Below are 19,329 nucleotides of genomic sequence, written 5' to 3'. Positions count from 1 at the left end.
CCCAGGAGCCACTACTGGACATGCTGGCCACATCCAGAAGTCAGGGAGCCTTCCTTAGCCCTGCTGCACACCGCTGCCACTCCGGAGCCACTCGAGGTAAGTGGCGCCGGGCTGCACCTCAACCTCCAGCCTTGAGCCCCTCCCACACTCTGCACCCCCTCCTGCACCCCAACTCCCTGCCCCAGTCCTACATTCATGGCCCTGCATGCAATGTTCCCACCCAGATGTGGCCCTCAGGCCAATAAGTTTGCCCACCCCTGTTTTAGACATGATCAAGTCACCTCTCAGCCCTCTCATGGAGAAACTAAGACTGAGCTTACGTCTCTCACTATAAGGCACATCTTCTAGACCCTGAATTATTCCGGCAACTATTTTTGGAACCCTTTCCAGTGTTTCAAATCAAACCCAAGTTTCCAAAGGAAATGGACTCATGTGCAAGCCCAAGGAGTCCAGATGGAGACTGCACATTTAGAAGAGGTCCTTAGTGGTCCCTTGCTACCACAATCGTATTGCATCCCACGTGAGGAGAGTTCTTTCATCCTGTGGAAGAGGATTTCCAAAGGTAAGTTCTGGAGGATTGTATAGGAGACAATATACGGCCAGCAAGCCACATATCTGCCATAGCAAAGCTGAGGTCCCATGACACTTCAAAGCCACTCACTGCAGAGGGCATTGCTGTGTGTGTATTTACCGGTGCAGCCAATGCAGATGCTTAAGGTAGAGGTGGGAGCAGGAGGAAAGAAGTTGCATCAAGGTGGGTGGGGGGAAGAACCAGCCACAGAGGTGCCATCTTGCCGGAGGTTCAGGGGGAAGTGGCTACGGTGAATGGCTGAGCATGGGTGGATGGGGTTTCCAAAGGTGTGGTTCATGTCTAGGCTCAATGTGATTGGCCACGTCACCAGCGAAGGTTTGGGAAGGGCACATATAATTTTCATGCCCAGCCCAGGGACGATGCAATTCCTATTTCCCATTTATCTAAACAAAGGCCCCGTATTCACAACCAGGGCTCAAGCGGAGTTAGGGACTAGGGCCAAGCAGCCATAACTGAGGGGGTTTGTTAGCGTTCGGCTCAGGCAGAGCTGTGCTCAAGCCAGCCAGAGTATCGTCACAAGGGCTGCTACGCAGGCTGGAATGCGGGATATGCAAACGGCATGGAGACAGGCTTCCCTGGAGCCCTGTTCAAGCAGAGCGTGTGAGGGGATATGCCCAGCTTCATTCACTGCGGGATTCATTACCAGCCTGACGCTCCTCCAATCCATCCGAAGGGGAGGCCCAGTGACTGCCACAGTGGCAAGTGAGGCCCCAGCAAAAGCCCCGCATCTGCTTTCAGCATGAGGGGGCTATGGACCGCCCAGGCCTTGCCTGGCTGATGACTCCTTAGCGCTCACCTTGGCCAGCACTGCCACAAAGTCTTTCAGGGCTCTCACGCGCTCTCCTGTTAGGACAGAGAACCGGGCCACCTCTACCCGCAGGGCATAGTGCAGCGCAGACTCCAGGTCAGCCATGTACACCTTCGAGCTGGAGAATGGGGGAGAAAAACAAGGCGTTAACAACCGGCTGAGCCTGCCTGCAGAAAGGGAGTCCTTCGCCCCTGCTCCAGTGAGGGACCTCAGCTGTATCCCTCCAGGATCCACCTGGGAAGAGGAGACCTCTCATTACAGCTGCGAGTCCTGGCCCCTTCTCCCACAAGGGGATGACAGAATTCAGTCATGACCTGCAGTCTGGCTTCATCCCCAGAGAGGCCAAGGTTAACTCAGTCTCCAGCTTCATTCAGTCCTCAGAGGGCCCTCCGCATGGCGCTCACCCCAGTGGGGCTAGGGTTGAAGGCGCCTGCTCTCTTTATTTTGCAGCAGCAAGAGAAGCAACAATGGTTGTGTTTTACACCACTCCTCAGGTCCCCACATCACAGCAACACCAACAGCAAAGGGCCTGCCAATCCACAGCTAAAGCAAAGGAGGGACAGCGTGCAGATAGAAACGGGGCGGGGGGAGGGCGGGGAGAATACACCAGGACCCCAACACGGTACAGACGCCAGCAGGATGCGCCCCACCACAGAGCCTGCAGGCCTCCTCTGGGGGGAGAAAGGCAATGACCTCTTCCTTCCTGCAGCAGGGCAGGGGAACACCTCCAGCGTCCCTGGCCAGCGAGGTGGGCTAGGGGGAAGGGATGGGGCAAGGAGCAAGCAGCATGACCACATCTCTTCCTGCCGCTGACCCAGCTCACAGCCTCACCCTCCAAGCATAAGCCCTCTGCAGTTCCTGGGGAGCAGCAGCCCAGACCTACCAGTGCCAAGGCCCTTACGCTAAACTCAAACAGCAGCATCCTGGGGCACAGGGAGCCTGTCCCTCATTGTGGGGCTCTGGGGAGAGTCACCTCAGTATTTGGGCTTTGGTCATAACTTACTGCAGAGTGAAGCAGAGCCCTGGAACCATCTTGGCTACTTACAGAGCCCCACTAAGACAGGTTATCACCTCCACCCTCTCCTGGCTTCCCTGTGCCCCAGACTGTCCCAGACACAGGTGATCCTGTGTCTCAGCAATCCCTGGGTGGCCATCATCTTCATCTGTCCCAATGCCAATGCTCCCCAGAGCCAGGGAATCCAGGACAAGAGCCGCTTGTTCTGGATTCAATCTCCAGTTCATACCGGCACCTCAGTAATGACTGAACTCAGAGCCAGGTTCTTCACTGCTCTCCACTGACCTGGGGTGCGAGATCACAAGCTGCCACCGTGGCCTGCGAGCACTTTCTCCAGTCACCCTGCCCTGCGTCACCTCTCCTGCACTGCATTGTCTCTAGTCCCACCCAGCAGGGTAAAACAGGTGAGGCTTGCAGCACGGCCTGGATGTTGACCGGCCTCAGCTCTGCTGAATGGGGTATGCGTCCAAGAGCAAGTTCCAGAGCAGAAGGTCCCTCTGGAGAAAGCCCCAGCCCCCAGCTCCCACCCTTTCAAACCAGAGGGCCGTCAGCTCCACCGATCACCCCTGTAATGTAAGGGAAGGTGAGGACGACACTCTAGGATTTCATAGGCCAATGCCTGAAGGTCCACTCATAAAAGGCAGCCAGTGCAGGCCATGGGAGCACAGCTGCTTCACACGCCCTTGGGACCCAGCATTAATAAGCAGCAGGCCCATCCCATGCTAACTTCAGTGTCTGAATGGTGCCACCCCACACAGAGCACAGCGCGTGGATCTCACCGCCAAGGGACAACTGCACAGAAAAGTGCAGGAAAGGCCCAGCCCCTCTCACCAGATGGCAAGAAGCTGTTGCTGTCTGAGCATCCAGGAGCAGCTGAGAGCAATGAACGAACCCCTGCCCCAAACTGCAATATGGTACCCACGCTCCTCCGGCTCTGCCACTTTGGCCAATTGCTTGCCCCGGCCTTGGCGTCATATCCATCATTTCACGCCTACCAAGCTACCCTCCTCCGACTGCCCGTCCCTCTGCTCCCCTTGTCTACACATGCTCCTGCTAGCCAGGCCTTCTGGAGCCTCCCACAGGAAGCATCAAGTTCCCAATGCCGGTCATAATGCTGGAGGCCCAGAGCTTACTCAGCCAAGGGAATGGAGCGGGGGTGCGTGGACTGACAGGAGCGGGGGTGCGTGGACAGACAGGAGAGTGGGACCTGCTCACCGGTCTGCAGGCCTCCGCGGGGTGAGGGTCGACTTGATCGGCGTGTCTGGCGCGCTGGTCGGCGCGTAGGGGCCTCGCGTGACCCCAGGCAGCCTCCGTAGGAAGTAGGTGTAGAAGGATCGCGCCTCCATTTTCCTGTAGGGAAGGAAATGGGAAGACGTGATAGAAGCCTCTTCCACTTGCACAGGGGGTCACCTTTTCACCCCCATTAACCTTTCTATCACCACGAACACAGCTGCCTGCGCCCCTGAGGTATGTCACACGCAGGCAGGAGGCCAGACATCTCCTTGGGGATGGGAGTGGAGTTCCTGGCGTAACAATGTGCGCTGTGCCCATCTGCTTCCCCACTCCCATATACACCGGCAGGCCCCACATGCCCAGGGGGTCTCCTCGGGTGGGAGAGTAGCTGCACAGTTAGCCGTGTGGCCCCAGGGCGCCCCCAGCTGGTAGTGGCCTCGCTTGAATCACTAGCTCCCTGCTCCAGCTGCCTAGAAAGGGGACGAGGTTCTGTCCCTGACAGGGGCAGAGACATGCACATAAGCCAGGCCTGGAAGGGGAGGGGTTTGCCCCCTTGGTCTGGAACTGCTACCTCTGGCGCTTCCCACTCCCTGTGCCCAGCCCACGCGCCCCTCCCTACTGCTCCCTTTGCCTCTTTCATCCGTCCGCAGCTATGCCCCTCCGCTCGGCCCAGCCAAGCTCCCTGAGCACCCTGCCTGGTCTCCTTCCTAACGTACAGCCGGAGCAGTCCTGCTGCCATCAGCCTGAGCCTGCTCCACACAGCCCCACTCCTCTCTTGGGACTGCCCTCTCTGCAGGGCAGGGTCTCTGCTCTCCGCTCCTCCCACCACCTCTACAGACACATTCTCAACAGCCATCAGCATGTGCCCTGAAGCATCTGACAAGGCAGAGCCAGCACCTCCTCTGACTGCCAAGACTAGGGACCCACTGGCTGCAGTGAGCGTCCCTAACGGGCCTCTGGCCGGGGGGAAGGGAGAGCACTGGAAACCAAACCATCTATATGAAGAGAACTCAGGTTCTGACTGGGCACCGCGTGCGTTCCAGGCCAGCTGGCATGAGGAAGGGCATGGCTCTCATGGGGATGGGCAGCCCCAGTTCACGCAGCCATTCCCCCAGCTTCTCTCTATCCCTTGCAGCCTCTTCCTCGCCCTTCTGTGGGGAAATTCCCAGTTCTGCCAGTGTGGGTTTTACCCTCTTGGAATCAGTAATGCCCTTTAACCTGAGAGCTGAGGGTACGGATGCACTGGGATCTGTGCAGGATAAACCCAGCCTGGCAGCCAGGGGACTGTGGGAGGTTTTGCTGTCTCACAGGACAGCTTGGCAAGATGGAGGGAGCAGGGGGTGGAATGCAGGACTCCCTACTTAACCCACACAGAATGAGCAAAGCTGTCAGGCTCTGAGAGAGGCAGCGGCAGGAAAGCCCAGGAGAGCCAACAGCGAGAAGCCATCGCTTTCCGCTCTTTTTTCACAGCCCGATGTTTGCCCGCAAGCAGATGGTGGAGAGACAGCATCGTCACAAGCAATTTTCCCCTCCACCAGCTCCGCGGCAAGGAAACAATGACTCTGCTCTTGGGTGAAGCTGGCATCATCAGAGAGCAGCCCTCCTCCCGTCAACCTGGCTCACTCCGTCCCCCGCATGCCAAGCAGCACAGACAAGCTTTGCAAATGCCATGCTTCCCACTAGGAAAGACTCCCTGCTTGGCTATTACCCAGGCAAGCGACCCCTCTCCACGACCCTTCCTAGGGAAGCCACAAGTGTCTGTTTGCCCCCTTGCCCCACCACACTCTTCCCTGAACTGCCAGCCTGACATCAATCATCCATCGAGGGTGCGAAGGCACCATCTGGCTGCTGTTACACGTGCCATTCAGGAGCAGGAACCCACGAGAGGGGCTGAGTCCCGGTGCTATTGTTCTCTGCCAGCATTTCAGAACCAGCCATTGTCTGGTTCCTAATGAACTTTTCCGCAATTAGAAAACCAAGAGGGAGGAGTGGAGTGGCTGACTGAGGCGGGGAGAAGGTCAGGGACAACTTGACTCCCTGCCAGATTTGCAAAGTCCACTGATGTATTCCCCAGCCAGCAAGACACCTGCAGGCTGGGCTGAGTTTAGAGGGGCTTTCAGCCGTTTGTAGCTGTAGCTTGTGGGGTAGTCCGGGGAGGAAAGCCACACACAGCATCACAAAGCCACATCCAGTGTCTCAACAAGGGGGAGCAGCCCAGAACAGGCAGGGAAGTTTGGCGATGGGCAGCTCCTGGACAGGAGCTGGCCTTATCGCTGTGGGATCTGCTCACCAGCACCAGGATTCACACCCCATCCCTTAGGGAAGGGTCCCATGGAGTTTAGCAGAGAACAATATTCTCTCGATAGACTATTTCGAGCCAGAACTCTCCGGCCAGGATAGGAGAGGAGCTGCCATAAAACCCTATGGGTTTTATCCCTATCAAACTCCACAAGATCTCTCTCTAAGGGCCATGGGTAGGGGGATCCGCGCACAAGCACCGAGGTTCACATTCCCAGCTTCAGTGCAGCTAATTCCCTCCATCATCAGCCCCATAGTGCCAGGATTCATCCTCTCACTGCTTAGGTACAGGGGGATCCACCACCACGTCTGGGTCGCAGCAGGGAAGGACTCACACAGGGATGCGGCTGAAGGTCCCATTGTTGATGAGCAGGAAGCCGGAAGGGAAGGCAGTCACGCCATACTTCTTCATGAGCTCCTCCTCGCTGCTCAGCACTCTCCGGACAGCGACGTTCTCGTACTGCAGCATGTCCAGTGTCACCTGCAAGGCAGCACGCTCCATGGGTTAGGCTAACTATGGAACAGAACGTCCTAGGGCCAAGCCCGCTTACAGCGGCTCTCTCCTCTGGGGGGTGGCATGGGACGCTCATGGCTGCTCCAGCCCCAGCCTCTACCAGCAGGAGTCGGGACACAGCACTGAGGGAACACTTTATGCCTCCCAAACCATTGTACAAACATGGCCTGACCCTCACAACAGCCCCGAGAGGTGGAGAAGTAGGATCTCCATTTTACAGACAGGGAAGGTGAGTCACAGGGAGACTCAGTGACTGGCCCAGGTCAGTGGCAGAGCCAGGGCTAAGTTAAAAAAGGTGAACTTTCCCTGAATGAATGATGCCAGGAATTCCTGGCTCCCAGCTCTGTGCTTGACCCGCCAGACCATGCAGTTCTGGCTACAGGAAAGCTCACCACTACTTGAGCCTTAGCCTCACCTAACTGCAGCGCGTGGCACTTGATGGCTATGGAAACTGGAAGGGATACAAAGAGTCAAGGAACAATTAACATCTTTGTATACGAACTCCTGAGGAGCCCAGGGCGAGAAGCAGAACTCGCCTCTCCACCCATCTACTCAGACTGTAAGCTCTTTGGGGAAAGGGTCATCTTTTCTCTACATGTACATACAGCACACAATGGGGCCTGGTGACATGATGGGATTAAAATAGATCATTGTTGCGGCCACTGTTATACAGTTGCAACAAATCTTGTACAAAATGTGTCATGTGAGGTGTCAATGGAAAAGTTATGGCTTGCTGAATATGATTATCCTGTTTGTATGCATGTATCATTTTGGTGTCTGAAGTTATGAATACTGACTATGTACCAGTATTTTAAATGTGTTTGCTCCTGTGGAAACACCCACAAGGTTGTTAGTTTACATCCAGTCTGGTCAGCACATTGTGAATGGACTAGTCAAGTTGATGGCCCACTGAAGGACACTTGCCTCACACAACAGGCCATAGAAGAAGCTGAGGATGCATCAGCCAGAATATGGGTAATGGCTGCTCTGACTCATCGAAGCATGCAAGGACATGTGACTTGCTCCTGTGACCCTGAATTTCATCTTGTGCCTGGACTTTTCCACAAACTAAGACTGAGAGTTTTCCCTCCACATGGGAGAAAGTATAAATAACCCTGGTAGCCTCTCCCATTTGCCTCTTTGCTACTCTGAACTATGGACTTACACTAACAGAAGCATTCCAACCAATGGACTGAGGACCTTCCAATCTTTTGGATGTTACCAGAGACTTTATAAGCCAGAGTTTATTCCATCCCTGCTACAAACCTGATCCAAGAACTTTGCAATGAGTGTATGTATTTGATTCCTTTGACCATTTTTACTCTCACCCCTTTCTTTTCTCTTATAAATAAACCATTAGATATTAGATACTAAAGATTTGGCTACAGCGTGATTATTGGGTAAGATCTGATTTATAAATTGACTTGGGTATGAGACTGGTCCTTTGGGATCAGAAGAACCCTTTGGTTGATTAAACTGGTTTTAAATAACCATTCATCATAAAGCCTAGTGTCTGGTGGTGAAACAAGGGCTGGGATACCTAAGGAGGCTGCATTTCTGGCTTCTGGTTAACCAGTGTGGTGAGACAGAAGTTTACTTTTGTTACTGGTTGGTATATCTTATGGAAGAATAACCACCAGTTTAGGAGTGAGTCTGGCCCATTTCTCAGCAGTTTGTCCTGAATCCGGCATCCTCAGCTGTGACCCACTGAGGCACGGTGACAGGCCACCACCCAACCTGATGCTACAGGAATACAAATACTGAACCAAACAACAATGCCCACCTCTCTTCCCACAAAGGAGTCGTTCGCTTCGAAGATCAGTGCCAGGTACATGACATTGTTTGTCTGAAAGAACCCACGGATCTCCTCTACGCTACAGGAGAAAACAATGAGGCATTCTCAGTGACATGGAGTAAGCAGGTGAATGCGCCAGCCCCAGCAGCTCCCTGCCAGCACAGCACACAGCAGCTTGGCAAAGGGTTGGGTGTTTGCCCTTCTAGCACACAGCTGAACCCAGCTGGATTTGTTGCCCAGGTAGGTGGCCGAGATCAGCTCTGCTTATCCACTGTTCAATTCACATGGAGCTTGCCGGCCTGGTTTTCTGCTTCACTTCACTGGCTCTATGGTAATCTGCCAGGGTCAGCCAAGGAACAGGAGATGGGAGACTGTTTGTGGAAGGACTTGAGGTTAGAACCCTATCTAATGTGAAAGCCAGCATTGAGACTAGAGCCAGACCGGTTTAATCAGGACACAGATCGGGTCACATTAGAGACAGCCTGAACCCTAACTTTGAGCCCAACGCTCCTGCTCTTGGGCAGTGGGGTTTAAAATGAAACCCCCAATTTCCCCTGTGGGGCATCAGACAGTGGGGAGAGCCGGAACATGAGGTTGGAATGCTGGAGTTTGGCTGGGGTTCATTTCCCCATCCACACCTGTGGCATTTGATTAACTCTGCCTGTGGCTTTGCAGTTTTTACTTGGGGGGGGGAGGATAAGTGCCTACAGAGCATCAAGAGGTGCAGTAAATCCACCTTTGCCGAGGAGCAGCGCTGTGCATGGCACAGAGTTTGAAGCCGGGAGAGAGCAGGGGTACAGAGACGCATCTTTGGAAGGAGGGGGCCTTGCTGGGGTGCAGCCTGGAATGCTCAGACAGTGGGGAGGAGAGGGCAGACAGACACCTGCAGCGTGGTGTCTAGCACCTGGTCAGGGGCTATCCTCCTGCTCCTCCATTGAAATGTGGATGGGGATGGCTGGTGGGCAGTGCAGCTCAAACCCTTTTGTTTTGTCCAGCCCAGCCAGGCCCAGCCCAGATGACTCGGACCCAGGAAGAGCCAGGTCAGTCCCCTTCACAGGCACAGAGGAGAGCGCAAGGATGTGGTTACCCCTGGAAGGGGTGTGTGTGTGTGCTCACAGACTTCCCCCGGCAATCACCAGATGCAGATCTGAGGAGTTTCCTTTTCATCGCTGATCTGCAAGCTGCCTGTCTGGCTTCACAGATCCATTTCTCTCTCCTGGTTTAACACCTTTCTCCACTGCCACCAGCATTAACAGGTTGTAGCCACAGGGGCTTTCCAGCGGGTGCCCCGCACTGAACTGTACAGCAGAGTCCTGGCTGCTCTCTGGGTCTGGCAGGTAAGGCTAAACGCTCCTGGATCTTACGCTAAACGGGCAGGACTCAAGCCAGGGCTTTCAGTCAGGGAGGAGCCAGAGGGCAGCAGTGACTCCAGGTTGCAGGGCAACTTTAGGATCTAAGGACATGGAGGAAGACCAGGGACAGCAGTGGGCACGGCACCTCTGTGCCACCAGCCATTCCCCCCCCAGCCATGACGTGGACCATCAACTACCCCACACACGCGCAGCCCAGGGGAAAGAACCCAGCCTCCTGCTCCAAACACTCAAGGGGCATCTGTTTGCTGTGGGCAGCACTAGGGCTCATCTGCCCTTCCCAGGCCGTCAGCAGATCTCATTCGATACAGCAGAGGCCACCGACACTTCCCCCATACAAGCAATACAGGGCATGTCCTTCCCCCGGTGACGAATAGGAACAGCCACCACAGCAGAGTCGTAGTTACATGCAGCTGTGTTAGATACGAATCCTGGGAAAAAACCTTGCAGGTAATGGAACCCGCCCCACGCTGACAGCTCTGGACGCGTCACATGGGGAGATACACGAACGTTACCGAGGAGGCAACTCAAAATGTCTGTGCCCATTAATCCCTGGCTAAACAGCGGCCTGCCTCGTTTGGTCCACCTGCTACTATCACAGTCACTCCAGTTAGTCGCTCTGGCGCCAGGCCACCCGGTCTACTCATACCTCTGCAGTGCATGTCACTGTCCTGAGAGGTTTCAGAGTAACAGCCGTGTTAGTCTGTATTCGCAAAAAGAAAAGGAGTACTTGTGGCACCTTAGAGACTAACCAATTTATTTGAGCATGAGCTTTCGTGAGCTACAGCTCACTTCATCAGATGCAAGTGATGCTCTGATGAAGTGAGCTGTAGCTCACGAAAGCTCATGCTCAAATAAATTGGTTAGTCTCTAAGGTGCCACAAGTACTCCTTTTCTTTTTACTGTCCTGAGAGTAACCGGGAGCCTCCTTGGGATCGCCTAGGCAAAGTCTCCAGCCCAACCCGCAGGAATTCAGTTCCACACAATGACAGGGATTGAACCAGGGCAGGCCCTTGAATAGAGTCATCATCCACATGCGGCAGAGGTCTCAGGGCAGGACTGCTACTGGAGGCCCGGTTAAGCATGAGTTCATTCCTTGTCGTTTCTCTCACCCCAAGCCCCCTCAACACACTCTCTCACACACACAAATACACAGAGTTACATTCTGCTATTATGTCCCCCTCCAATAACCTGGCTGGTTCCAGTGGTGGACAGGCAGGTGGCCACGTCTCCTTGTGCATCTCCAGGTTGGTGATTATGCTCTGCCTCAGTTTCTGAATGCTGTCCCCAGGATCTGTACGGGGAACAAAATACACAGAGCTCACCACCAAAGCACTATGCACAAAAAGCCAAGGACTGTACCCAAGGTAACAATGACCCATCCCAACCATGCTGGACCCCTGCAGCCACAGCAGTGTCACATGGAGACTGAGCACTACTGGACCATACTGTACAATATATCTCCAACCCACCCTGGCAGCCCCTCCAGTGGCTGGTTCGTGGCGCATGGTAGAAACATCTCTTTTGCAAAGTTTGATATGCCTTATTCATTTATCCCCTGCCGGGAGATTCCCTGTCATGAGTCATCCTCCACCAACACCTCTTGCCCTCCCACCCCCACCTGGGGAAACCACTCGCTGACCACACCCTACTCTAGAATGCAGCAGGTGCGCAGGCCACAACGGAAAGGAAACCGCCACAGCATGGCGAATTCCAAAAGGGGAATCCAGCAAGGATTAAAGAGCCAGGAGGTTTTGGATACTCACGGAATATCTTCGTCCCGTCCTCAGGGCTCTTGGAGAAGGCCTTGAAAAACTGAAAAGAAACACAAGAGAAGACTGTGTGCAGGATCATCTGGAGAACATTTAACAACATTCATTGCAACCCACAGAGCACTGGTGCAGCTGCATGGACCAGTGGTTAAGGCAACAGACTGGGATTAAGGAGCTCTGTATTCTATTCCCAGCTCTACTACCAACTTGATGGGTGATTTTGGGCCAATCACTGCCTTTCTCTGCCTCAGTTTCCCCATCTGTAAAATATTTACCTGCTTTGTAAAGTGCTTTGAGAAGTGGGACTGAAGAATGCTATAGAGAAGGTAAAGCTTATTACTTTCCCAAGTGAGTTTAATCATGCCCAATAATACTACCTAGTTCTTATATAGTTTTTTCAGCAGTAGATCTCAAAGCATTTTACAAAGAAGATCAGTATCATTATCCCCATTTAAAAGATGGAGAAACTGAGGCACAAAGCGGCAAAGTCACTTGCCCAAGGTTACCCAGAAGGCCAGTGGCAGAACCAGGAACAGAATCCAGGCCTCCTGGGGTCCCAGTCTCATGCTCCATCTACTAGGCCTTGCCAATTTATAAAAGGTCTCTAGGCACCTGCAGAACAATCATTAAAACAGGCACAAACCACAATAAATAAATCGACCCAATACTGAATCAGTGAAACTCCCCAGACACAAATCTGCTCAGCAGCCTACCCCACCTCCTGGAAAATGCCTCAGGGAGAAAACAGATCTTGCATCTAACCCTGAAGGGCAAACCCATATGCTGGCTCTGTCAGACTAAGCAAGGGGGTGGGAAGGAGGAGCGGGCATTCGAGAGTCAAGGTCTCTTCTCCAACTACCATCCAGACACACATCTTGCAACCTTCCCACCATCAGCCCTCAGAATTCCTATCTGGGGGCTGTCAACAAGTCTGTCAGTGGATCTGGCCTGCACAGGGATGGTGCACAGGTGCAAAACTCTTCTTGGTCTCCCCTCTCCAGATGCCAAAACTTCAGGGTTGCCCTGCTTGGCCAATTCTGCAGCACAATGAAAGTTAAAAGCATGTCAGATGAATGACATTTAATACCAAGGTCAATGGCAGGCAGGGTTCTGTGCCAAAGTACATCATTCATCTTCATATTTCAATCAGGGAAAGTCCACCTTTTTTAATTCCTCTGAAGCAGACAGAATTCCCAGCTGGCTTCCCTGGGGCACTGTGAAATGCAGAGATTGTGCTGCAGAATTTACATCACCTGGCTACAGGGTACATCGGATCTCGGTTATAGATCAACCCCAGCACCATGAATGGCACCCATAATGGAATGGCTTAGATGACCAGGCTGTTTGGAGTGTGGGCGTGACATCTCCCAAAGGCCAGGACTGCTCTGGAAGTGGGAGGCCACCCTCTGTCCTAGGCGAAGTCCCATAGTGCAGCAATGCAGTCTGGAGAGGACAAGTACTCGGCTCGCTGCGCTCAGTGCAAGCTCCTCACCAAAGAAGGAAACAAAGAGCGCTCTCAGCTGCCACCAAGCAGGAACAATGGGACCCTTCAACAGATCCTCATAAAGGCAGGCAGACTACCCCAATCGATGGAGCAGTTGCCCAGCCAGTCTGGATGTTTTCCCTAGACTACCAGCTTCTCCAGGCTGACCCTCTGCCAACCAGCCCTTGTCAGAGCTCCACTCTCAGCTAGACAGCGGGGAAGCAGAAATCACAGCCTGTCTGGATCCAATGAGTGAAAGGGGCAGAGCTGAGTGTCCCCAACCCACTGTAGGCATTGCACGCCAGCTCTGCCTCCCCCGGGGCCTGGTGTGCATGCTGGCCGGGGGGTATGGATCAGAATCACTTATTGCGGGGGCAGGGCACAAGCGTGTGCCTACCATACGGGTGGCAGAGGAGGGATCCTTCCATGGAGGAAGATGCCCCATCCCAGCCTAGGGCTCCTGCCCTGTCCAGGAAGCTCTGTGAGGGTTCAATACGTGGCCATGTTGCGTGTGCCGGCACCAGAGCCTGGGACGCGGCAGTCGACTGTGACAGGGACGAGGGAGCAGCCGATGCTCCCATTGCAGTTATGGCGTTGGGGAGCATGGGCAGCAGACCCCTCAGCCCAGCCTTGCTGCGGGTGGGGGAGAGGTCGCCATCCTGCACATGCCAAGTGCAGCGACATCCCCACAATGGCTGTGTTCAGCCAGGAGGAGAATCGCCAGGCTCAGCCGTGTAAGGGCTGCAGCCCATTGGACCTAGCAGGTCCTGGACAGGGAGAAAGTCCTGCTGTTGGAGGAGCCAGCCAAGCTGACTGACCAGCTGCCTGTCAGCCCTGGGAATGGCAGGTGCGTGAAGCCCTGCCCTGGGACAAGGGCCGCAGCAAATTGGCAAAGAACGCAACGATGCCTCCAGTCCAGAGGAGGGCTGTGCCGGTGTAAAGGCTACAGCTCCACATGGAGGAGAGGGGCCAGCCATTCAGGCTGCTTATCAGATGCAGCAGCACCCCTGGAGAGCTCAGCCCCCTGAGCACAGCAGCAAAGGGCCAGCAGGGCAGGCGGGAGGGTTGGCACATGGGGGCTGCGTGGGAGATAAATGCCCACGCTCTCCTTTGGCCAGGGCCCAGGAACGCAGCCAACCTCATACAGCCGAAGTCCTCCCAGCCCTGGGGATCATTCATCCTGCCTCTTTGCTAGTCCCTTTAAAGCCTGCTCTATGCAGCCATGGCAGGATACAGGCCGCCCCACAGTACGGGCTGCAAACAGTCACGTGCCCTCTGTGTTTGATGCCAGCTGTGCAGTCTCCCCGCTCCCTCCATGCAGGCGGGGCAGCAGGATCAGTGAAATCTCATTGCAAATATTTGCCAACCAGGCTGGGCTGGGAGTGAAAGCTGTTTGCAGAAGGTGCTGTGGAGGGCGGGGGGAGGACGACACAACACCAACCCCGCACCAACCAACAGCCTTGTAGCACTGCCACATCAGCAGGTCCCTCTGGGCTTTGGGAGCCTTGTTGAAGACAGGCTCTAGCGCTGTATTTTGGGTCAGGCGAGGGGATTAGCCCATCAGGCCCATTCCTGTGGCATCTGAGGTAAGGGTCATTGCTCCAGCACCCGGTTCTACCCCATCAACAGCCAATTAAAGTACCCAGCGGATTGAGGGGTCTCACAGGACCCCCCAGAGCGGAGAGCATCCCAATCCATACCTACTAATTTACCCCTAGGTTTGGAGCTCTTTTTAGGCTGATCCCAGGACTGTAATTACCCCAGGAGTCCGGGAAGTTTCTTTTTCCAGCCAGCCACAGAAAGGAACTTTGGGTGGATTTTTACAGTCACCCTCTTCTTGGCCACCAACCCAGCCATAGGGCTCCCCCAGTCAAAGCTAGGGCAGTTAGGAGGCAGAGGTGGCCCCCCAGGTGTGCAAGATGCTGGGGTTAGTGCCCATTATTACGAGGCCTGAGATGGCTCTTGTGCATCTGCTGTTTACCACACGCCCCGCGCCAGAGGGAACAGAAAACCAAACCAAAGGGACTTGACCTGTCATTACAGACCGAGACATGACAACTCTCAAATGTGAGATTTTTTTTTCCAGCCACCTCATTCTTTATTGAAATGATAATCTTGAGTGGCTACCTCTAGATGGCTTACTGCTTCCAAAACTTGATTGCTCACTCTGAATTCCTTTGAAATGCTTATTGAAATAATAAACAAAGAAGCTCAGCAAACAGACTCATTACCTTGTTAGACTTTGTCTCTTTTGAGAGGTGTTTCTGTCAGGCCCTCTTAATTGTTGCTTAACTACTCAGACTTCTTTAGCAGTTGTAAGGTGTATAGCTGGTACACCCGACTCCTTTAAACTTAGAATTTGATGATTGAATAATTTATTAAAATAAAGTTATTTTTGTAGTAATATCTGTGGGTTAAAGGTCACAGATCTCCACCAGCGAGGAGCAGACATTAGCGCTCCCACTGCCACTGCCACAGGTGCAGCTATACCAGGGGGAGATTTTCAGAAAAATACAGCCCATATTTCTTGAGCTAAAGTAGGTGATGTGCAAATTCCCAAGTTGCTGATCCTTGATTGGAGCTGCTGATGGCTCCAATCCATTGACCCGAACAGAAGTTGGAATAGACCCTCACTTTGTTATCTTTATCGAAGGAAAAGGGCTGGAAACGAACTTAAAAAAATTTAAAAAAGCAAAAGAGATCAGAGATTCTCCTTTACATTTTGAAATTTCCCCAAAGCAGGAGAGCCCTAAGAGGGGAGTTTTGCTGGCCTTAGAGGCAGGTCTCTGAAGGTACAGGCCAAGGCATTTAAATAAATAAGCTCTTTTGGGACTAAGTCTGTGATTATAGACCCAGACATGCCAACTTGCAAGACACGTGATTTCTTAATAAAATTAAGCCTTACTCATCATCTCATGATAGAACTCTCCAATTTCAGGATTTTTTTTTCTTGGGGGTCACCTGCTCTGAAACAATGGAGGCCTGGCAGAGATTAATTACTGGGCAGGAGACAGGCAGATGTGCGGGTGACAGCACCTGTAACAGGGGCCAAAATCACCTTATCCAGTGCACATGGCAGAGCAGGCAACACTGATTGTCACATGCACACACCCTGGGGTTGGGTGGGGGCAGACGGGACAAAAATCAAGAGACTGATCTGAAAAACACATCTTTAAAAAAAAAAAAGAAAAAACCTCATGGATTTTTTGGCCTCTCTCATGATTTCTGATCTCTTGAAGTTGGCAATCCTGCAGACATCACACTGAAACATGACTCACCACATGGCTGGGGAATGGAGGGAATTGCTAGTTGCGGGCATTGAGCTGGCCAAATTCTGCCGAGCTGGGAGTGAGTGTATATGGGGGAGGAAGGTAGATGATGGCGTGAGGAGCCTGACCCCGTCAATGGCTCCATGCTACTGCACAAGGCCCGGAAAGTCAAACTCACCAGTCTGGTTTCACCACAGGGTTCATGTGCACCTGGGAAATGAGTGGCATTTTGAAACATGTCAGCTAACAAGTTTGAATTAACATGTTTCTAAACACCACTCAGCACCTGGTGCAGGGCCAAGCCCACCGTGTTAACATTCACATTACAGTGTATAAAGCCCTAGGATTAGCCCAACCAGCGAACATTCTTAAACATAATTGTCTTTGTCTACACTAGGTGCTGAGTAGTGTTTACATACCATGTTTGAATACCCCACTCATCTTCCCAGTGTAGACAAAAACACAGGCTGTTTTCACTGTCTAAAAGGTAACGAGTGTTAGCAATCCTGCTGCAAACTCCTAGTAGAAACAAGGCTCTTTAATTTTACTATGATGTAGCTAGGTGAGGTCAACCCCAGGTGGAGGACGTACTGCTGACCTCAGCCAGCTACATTGCACTAAAAACTACCTGTCCCTTGTCTCCAGCAGGGTAGCTCCCATGCCTTAGTTATTCCACTGTCAAAAATCCCACACACCTCTTTGCCTGGCAAAGAGACAGCCAGAGATTTTGGTCCAACCGTGACTCCAGCTAGCTGACTGCCCCTTAACTCAAGTTTATGACTGGCTACTCATAGTCGTTAAGTGTTCGTTTCAGGAGATCTGACCAGGAACCAACACTAGGGAATGTCAACCCTGAAGTCTGGCATCTTGTTAGCTAGCTGGCACTCAATTTGCTTGGGTTACAGCTCAGCCAAAGCAAGCTCACCAGCTAGCGCAGAAAGTAAACAGTAAAAAACAAGTCACAGAATTCTTCCGGCTTCAAATAATCCAAAGGGTCACTGGAAACACACTGATGTTTGCTGAGAAGGACTCACTGACACTGTCTCTTTAAAGGACTTTGCGGGAACTGCACTAGGTCTGCCTCAGGAAACGTTTGTGGCAGAAGCATTTGAAATGGCCATATGCTGTATTCCCCTTTGCACCAGATCAAAGGCACCACACCGTCCTCCCAGCTGGAATGGATTCAGGCACTTAGAGTCCCTGTTCCTTGGGAAAGGAACACAGCCAGGACAAGAGTCGTGCTGGGAACTTGAAGGGAGGAGGAGCGGGGACATTCTGATGGAGTCTACCAGACTCTGGTTTTGCTCTCCCTTACTACGACCTCAGAGACGGCTCATTACAGGGAGTCCCCAACAGAAATGCAAGAAAGAAAAACGGAGGGTACCTTTTACTACTCTGGTGCCATTCTCCTGCCCTGTGCATGTCTGGGCACTGTAAAACTAATAGTTAATATTTAAGCCCTGCATCTGAACTCCAAGTTATGGGAATTCACTGCCTGTTAGCAAGGCATCTCCGAGGCTTTTGCATTATTGCTTATGTTGGACTGGGCTTTGTTTGCATGAGGAAATATTTAAATTATATATGTTTACACAATTTCTGCTGGGCGCGGGACCAAGGGATGGAATCGCAATTCGACTGCCAATAACAACAGAGCCACCCAACATGGGAAGCTCTCAAAGCACTTAACAGATGGGAATGAAATCGCACAGCACCCTGGCAGCCTAGGGAATAGACACAAAAATTAAGTCACTTGTGGCAGACCCCCATGGTACTTTTTACAAGAGTTGAGGTGTTAGCTCCAGCCTCCTGGCCAAATTCCTCCGTGCCTCACTACATTCTGCCTGCCCAGATCCCCACAGCAATCTCACTCGGATATGGTAGTCTTCACTGGCTGTTCTAGATGCTGGAGAAGGGATGCTGTGCACGGCTGAACAGCTGCTGTGTTTCACTCCAGAGGTGGCTGCATTTCAGTGCTGGGTGAAACGATTCCTACGTGTATGCCCAGGAATGTATTTGAGGTGCTATATAAACAGATGCAAGGTCAACATTCAGCTGAATTGACAGGGAGAGGAAACAATTAAAAGAAACAGGAATAAAGGAGAAGGAGAAGCAGGAGAAGCCACAAGAATAAAGTGCTCTAGGAGGCACAGAACACATCTCATACAGGAGCTGGTCCTAGAGCCCTGGGTTCAATTCAAGGCTCACTCCTTCCTCAGGGGCAGTGAGCTGCACATCTGGGACAAAAGCCAGCTGGGCTTCAAGTTCAAAAGGTTGCTGATTCCTAGAAACACACCAGTCAGGTTTCCCTCGTCATGCCACTGCCACTGTCTTACAGGGACAGAGAGATTGCACACACAAAGGGCTCTTTTCCCCGACTGGTGGTGGTCAACACTCCGTATCCCAAACAAACACTGTCTGCACTGAGATAAACAGGATGGGGGTGGTTTCAGATGGCTTATGGCCAATGCTGCCAAAACCAAAACACAGGCTGAGACCAGGACCACAGTAGAACTGATCGGGGGCCTCCTGGGGTACCAGCCCCATGGAATGTCACAAGGTGTGTCTACACAGCGTTTTGGAGTGAGCCTCCCTGCTCCCACAGGTCCTCCCACCCCCCTGCTAGGCTTCAGACCCCGAGACTCTGTTCAAAGCACTCCCTGTGCAGGTATTTTTAGAGCATTGGTGCGAGCCCCACTGCAGAACGCTGAGTACACACACCCCTACAGACTGAAGCTGGACCAGCTCCGCTTTCCTGCCACTCCACTCCAGCCTGTGCTCACTTTACCTTCAACGTTGGGAACCCAGTTATCCCAAACTTCTTGCACGCTTTCTGATTGGCTATGTCAGCACAGTTGACGACGCCGAGGTTCACCGCAGGGCTCCATTCTGAAAGGACACACAGACAGACAGACGTTAGCAGACCTGAACCTCCCACTCCAGTCCCGGCCACTCTGCATTGAGAACAGGAGCAGCCGCTGGGGCAGAGCTAACTCTGAATTCAAGTGGCAGCTTTTCCCTGAGAGCCTGTCACAGCTTCACTGCTCATGGGGAGACCCCCAGCCACGCCAGCCCCAGGAAATGGGGCAGGAGCCACTAGGAGATGCTAGACGAGGACTAAGTTGGAGGAAGCTTCTGTTATACCATAGCTCACAGGTGAGCAAACTATGGCCTGGGGGCTGC

At 52.9% G+C, this 19,329-nt stretch overlaps 1 protein-coding gene across 1 annotated transcript in view; it reads right to left on the bottom strand.

Annotated features, from left to right (window-relative positions):
* QSOX1 (quiescin sulfhydryl oxidase 1) overlaps positions 1-19,329 on the bottom strand; it is a 39,669-nt gene that overhangs the window by 11,676 nt on the left and 8,664 nt on the right. Inside the window, exons 2-8 of the mRNA XM_077825345.1 lie at positions 18,935-19,035; positions 11,392-11,440; positions 10,817-10,919; positions 8,244-8,334; positions 6,282-6,427; positions 3,631-3,765; positions 1,389-1,518 (exon numbers count right to left, since the gene is read on the bottom strand). Coding sequence (XP_077681471.1) covers positions 1,389-1,518; positions 3,631-3,765; positions 6,282-6,427; positions 8,244-8,334; positions 10,817-10,919; positions 11,392-11,440; positions 18,935-19,035 — 755 coding nt within the window. The remainder of the gene's footprint in view (positions 1-1,388; positions 1,519-3,630; positions 3,766-6,281; positions 6,428-8,243; positions 8,335-10,816; positions 10,920-11,391; positions 11,441-18,934; positions 19,036-19,329) is intronic.

Source organism: Eretmochelys imbricata, chromosome 8 (assembly GCF_965152235.1).
Source record: "Eretmochelys imbricata isolate rEreImb1 chromosome 8, rEreImb1.hap1, whole genome shotgun sequence".
NCBI classification, from domain to species: Eukaryota; Metazoa; Chordata; order Testudines; family Cheloniidae; genus Eretmochelys; species Eretmochelys imbricata.
The sequence above is the reverse complement of the archived record's forward strand: the minus strand, read 5'-3'. Positions and strand labels throughout refer to the sequence as shown.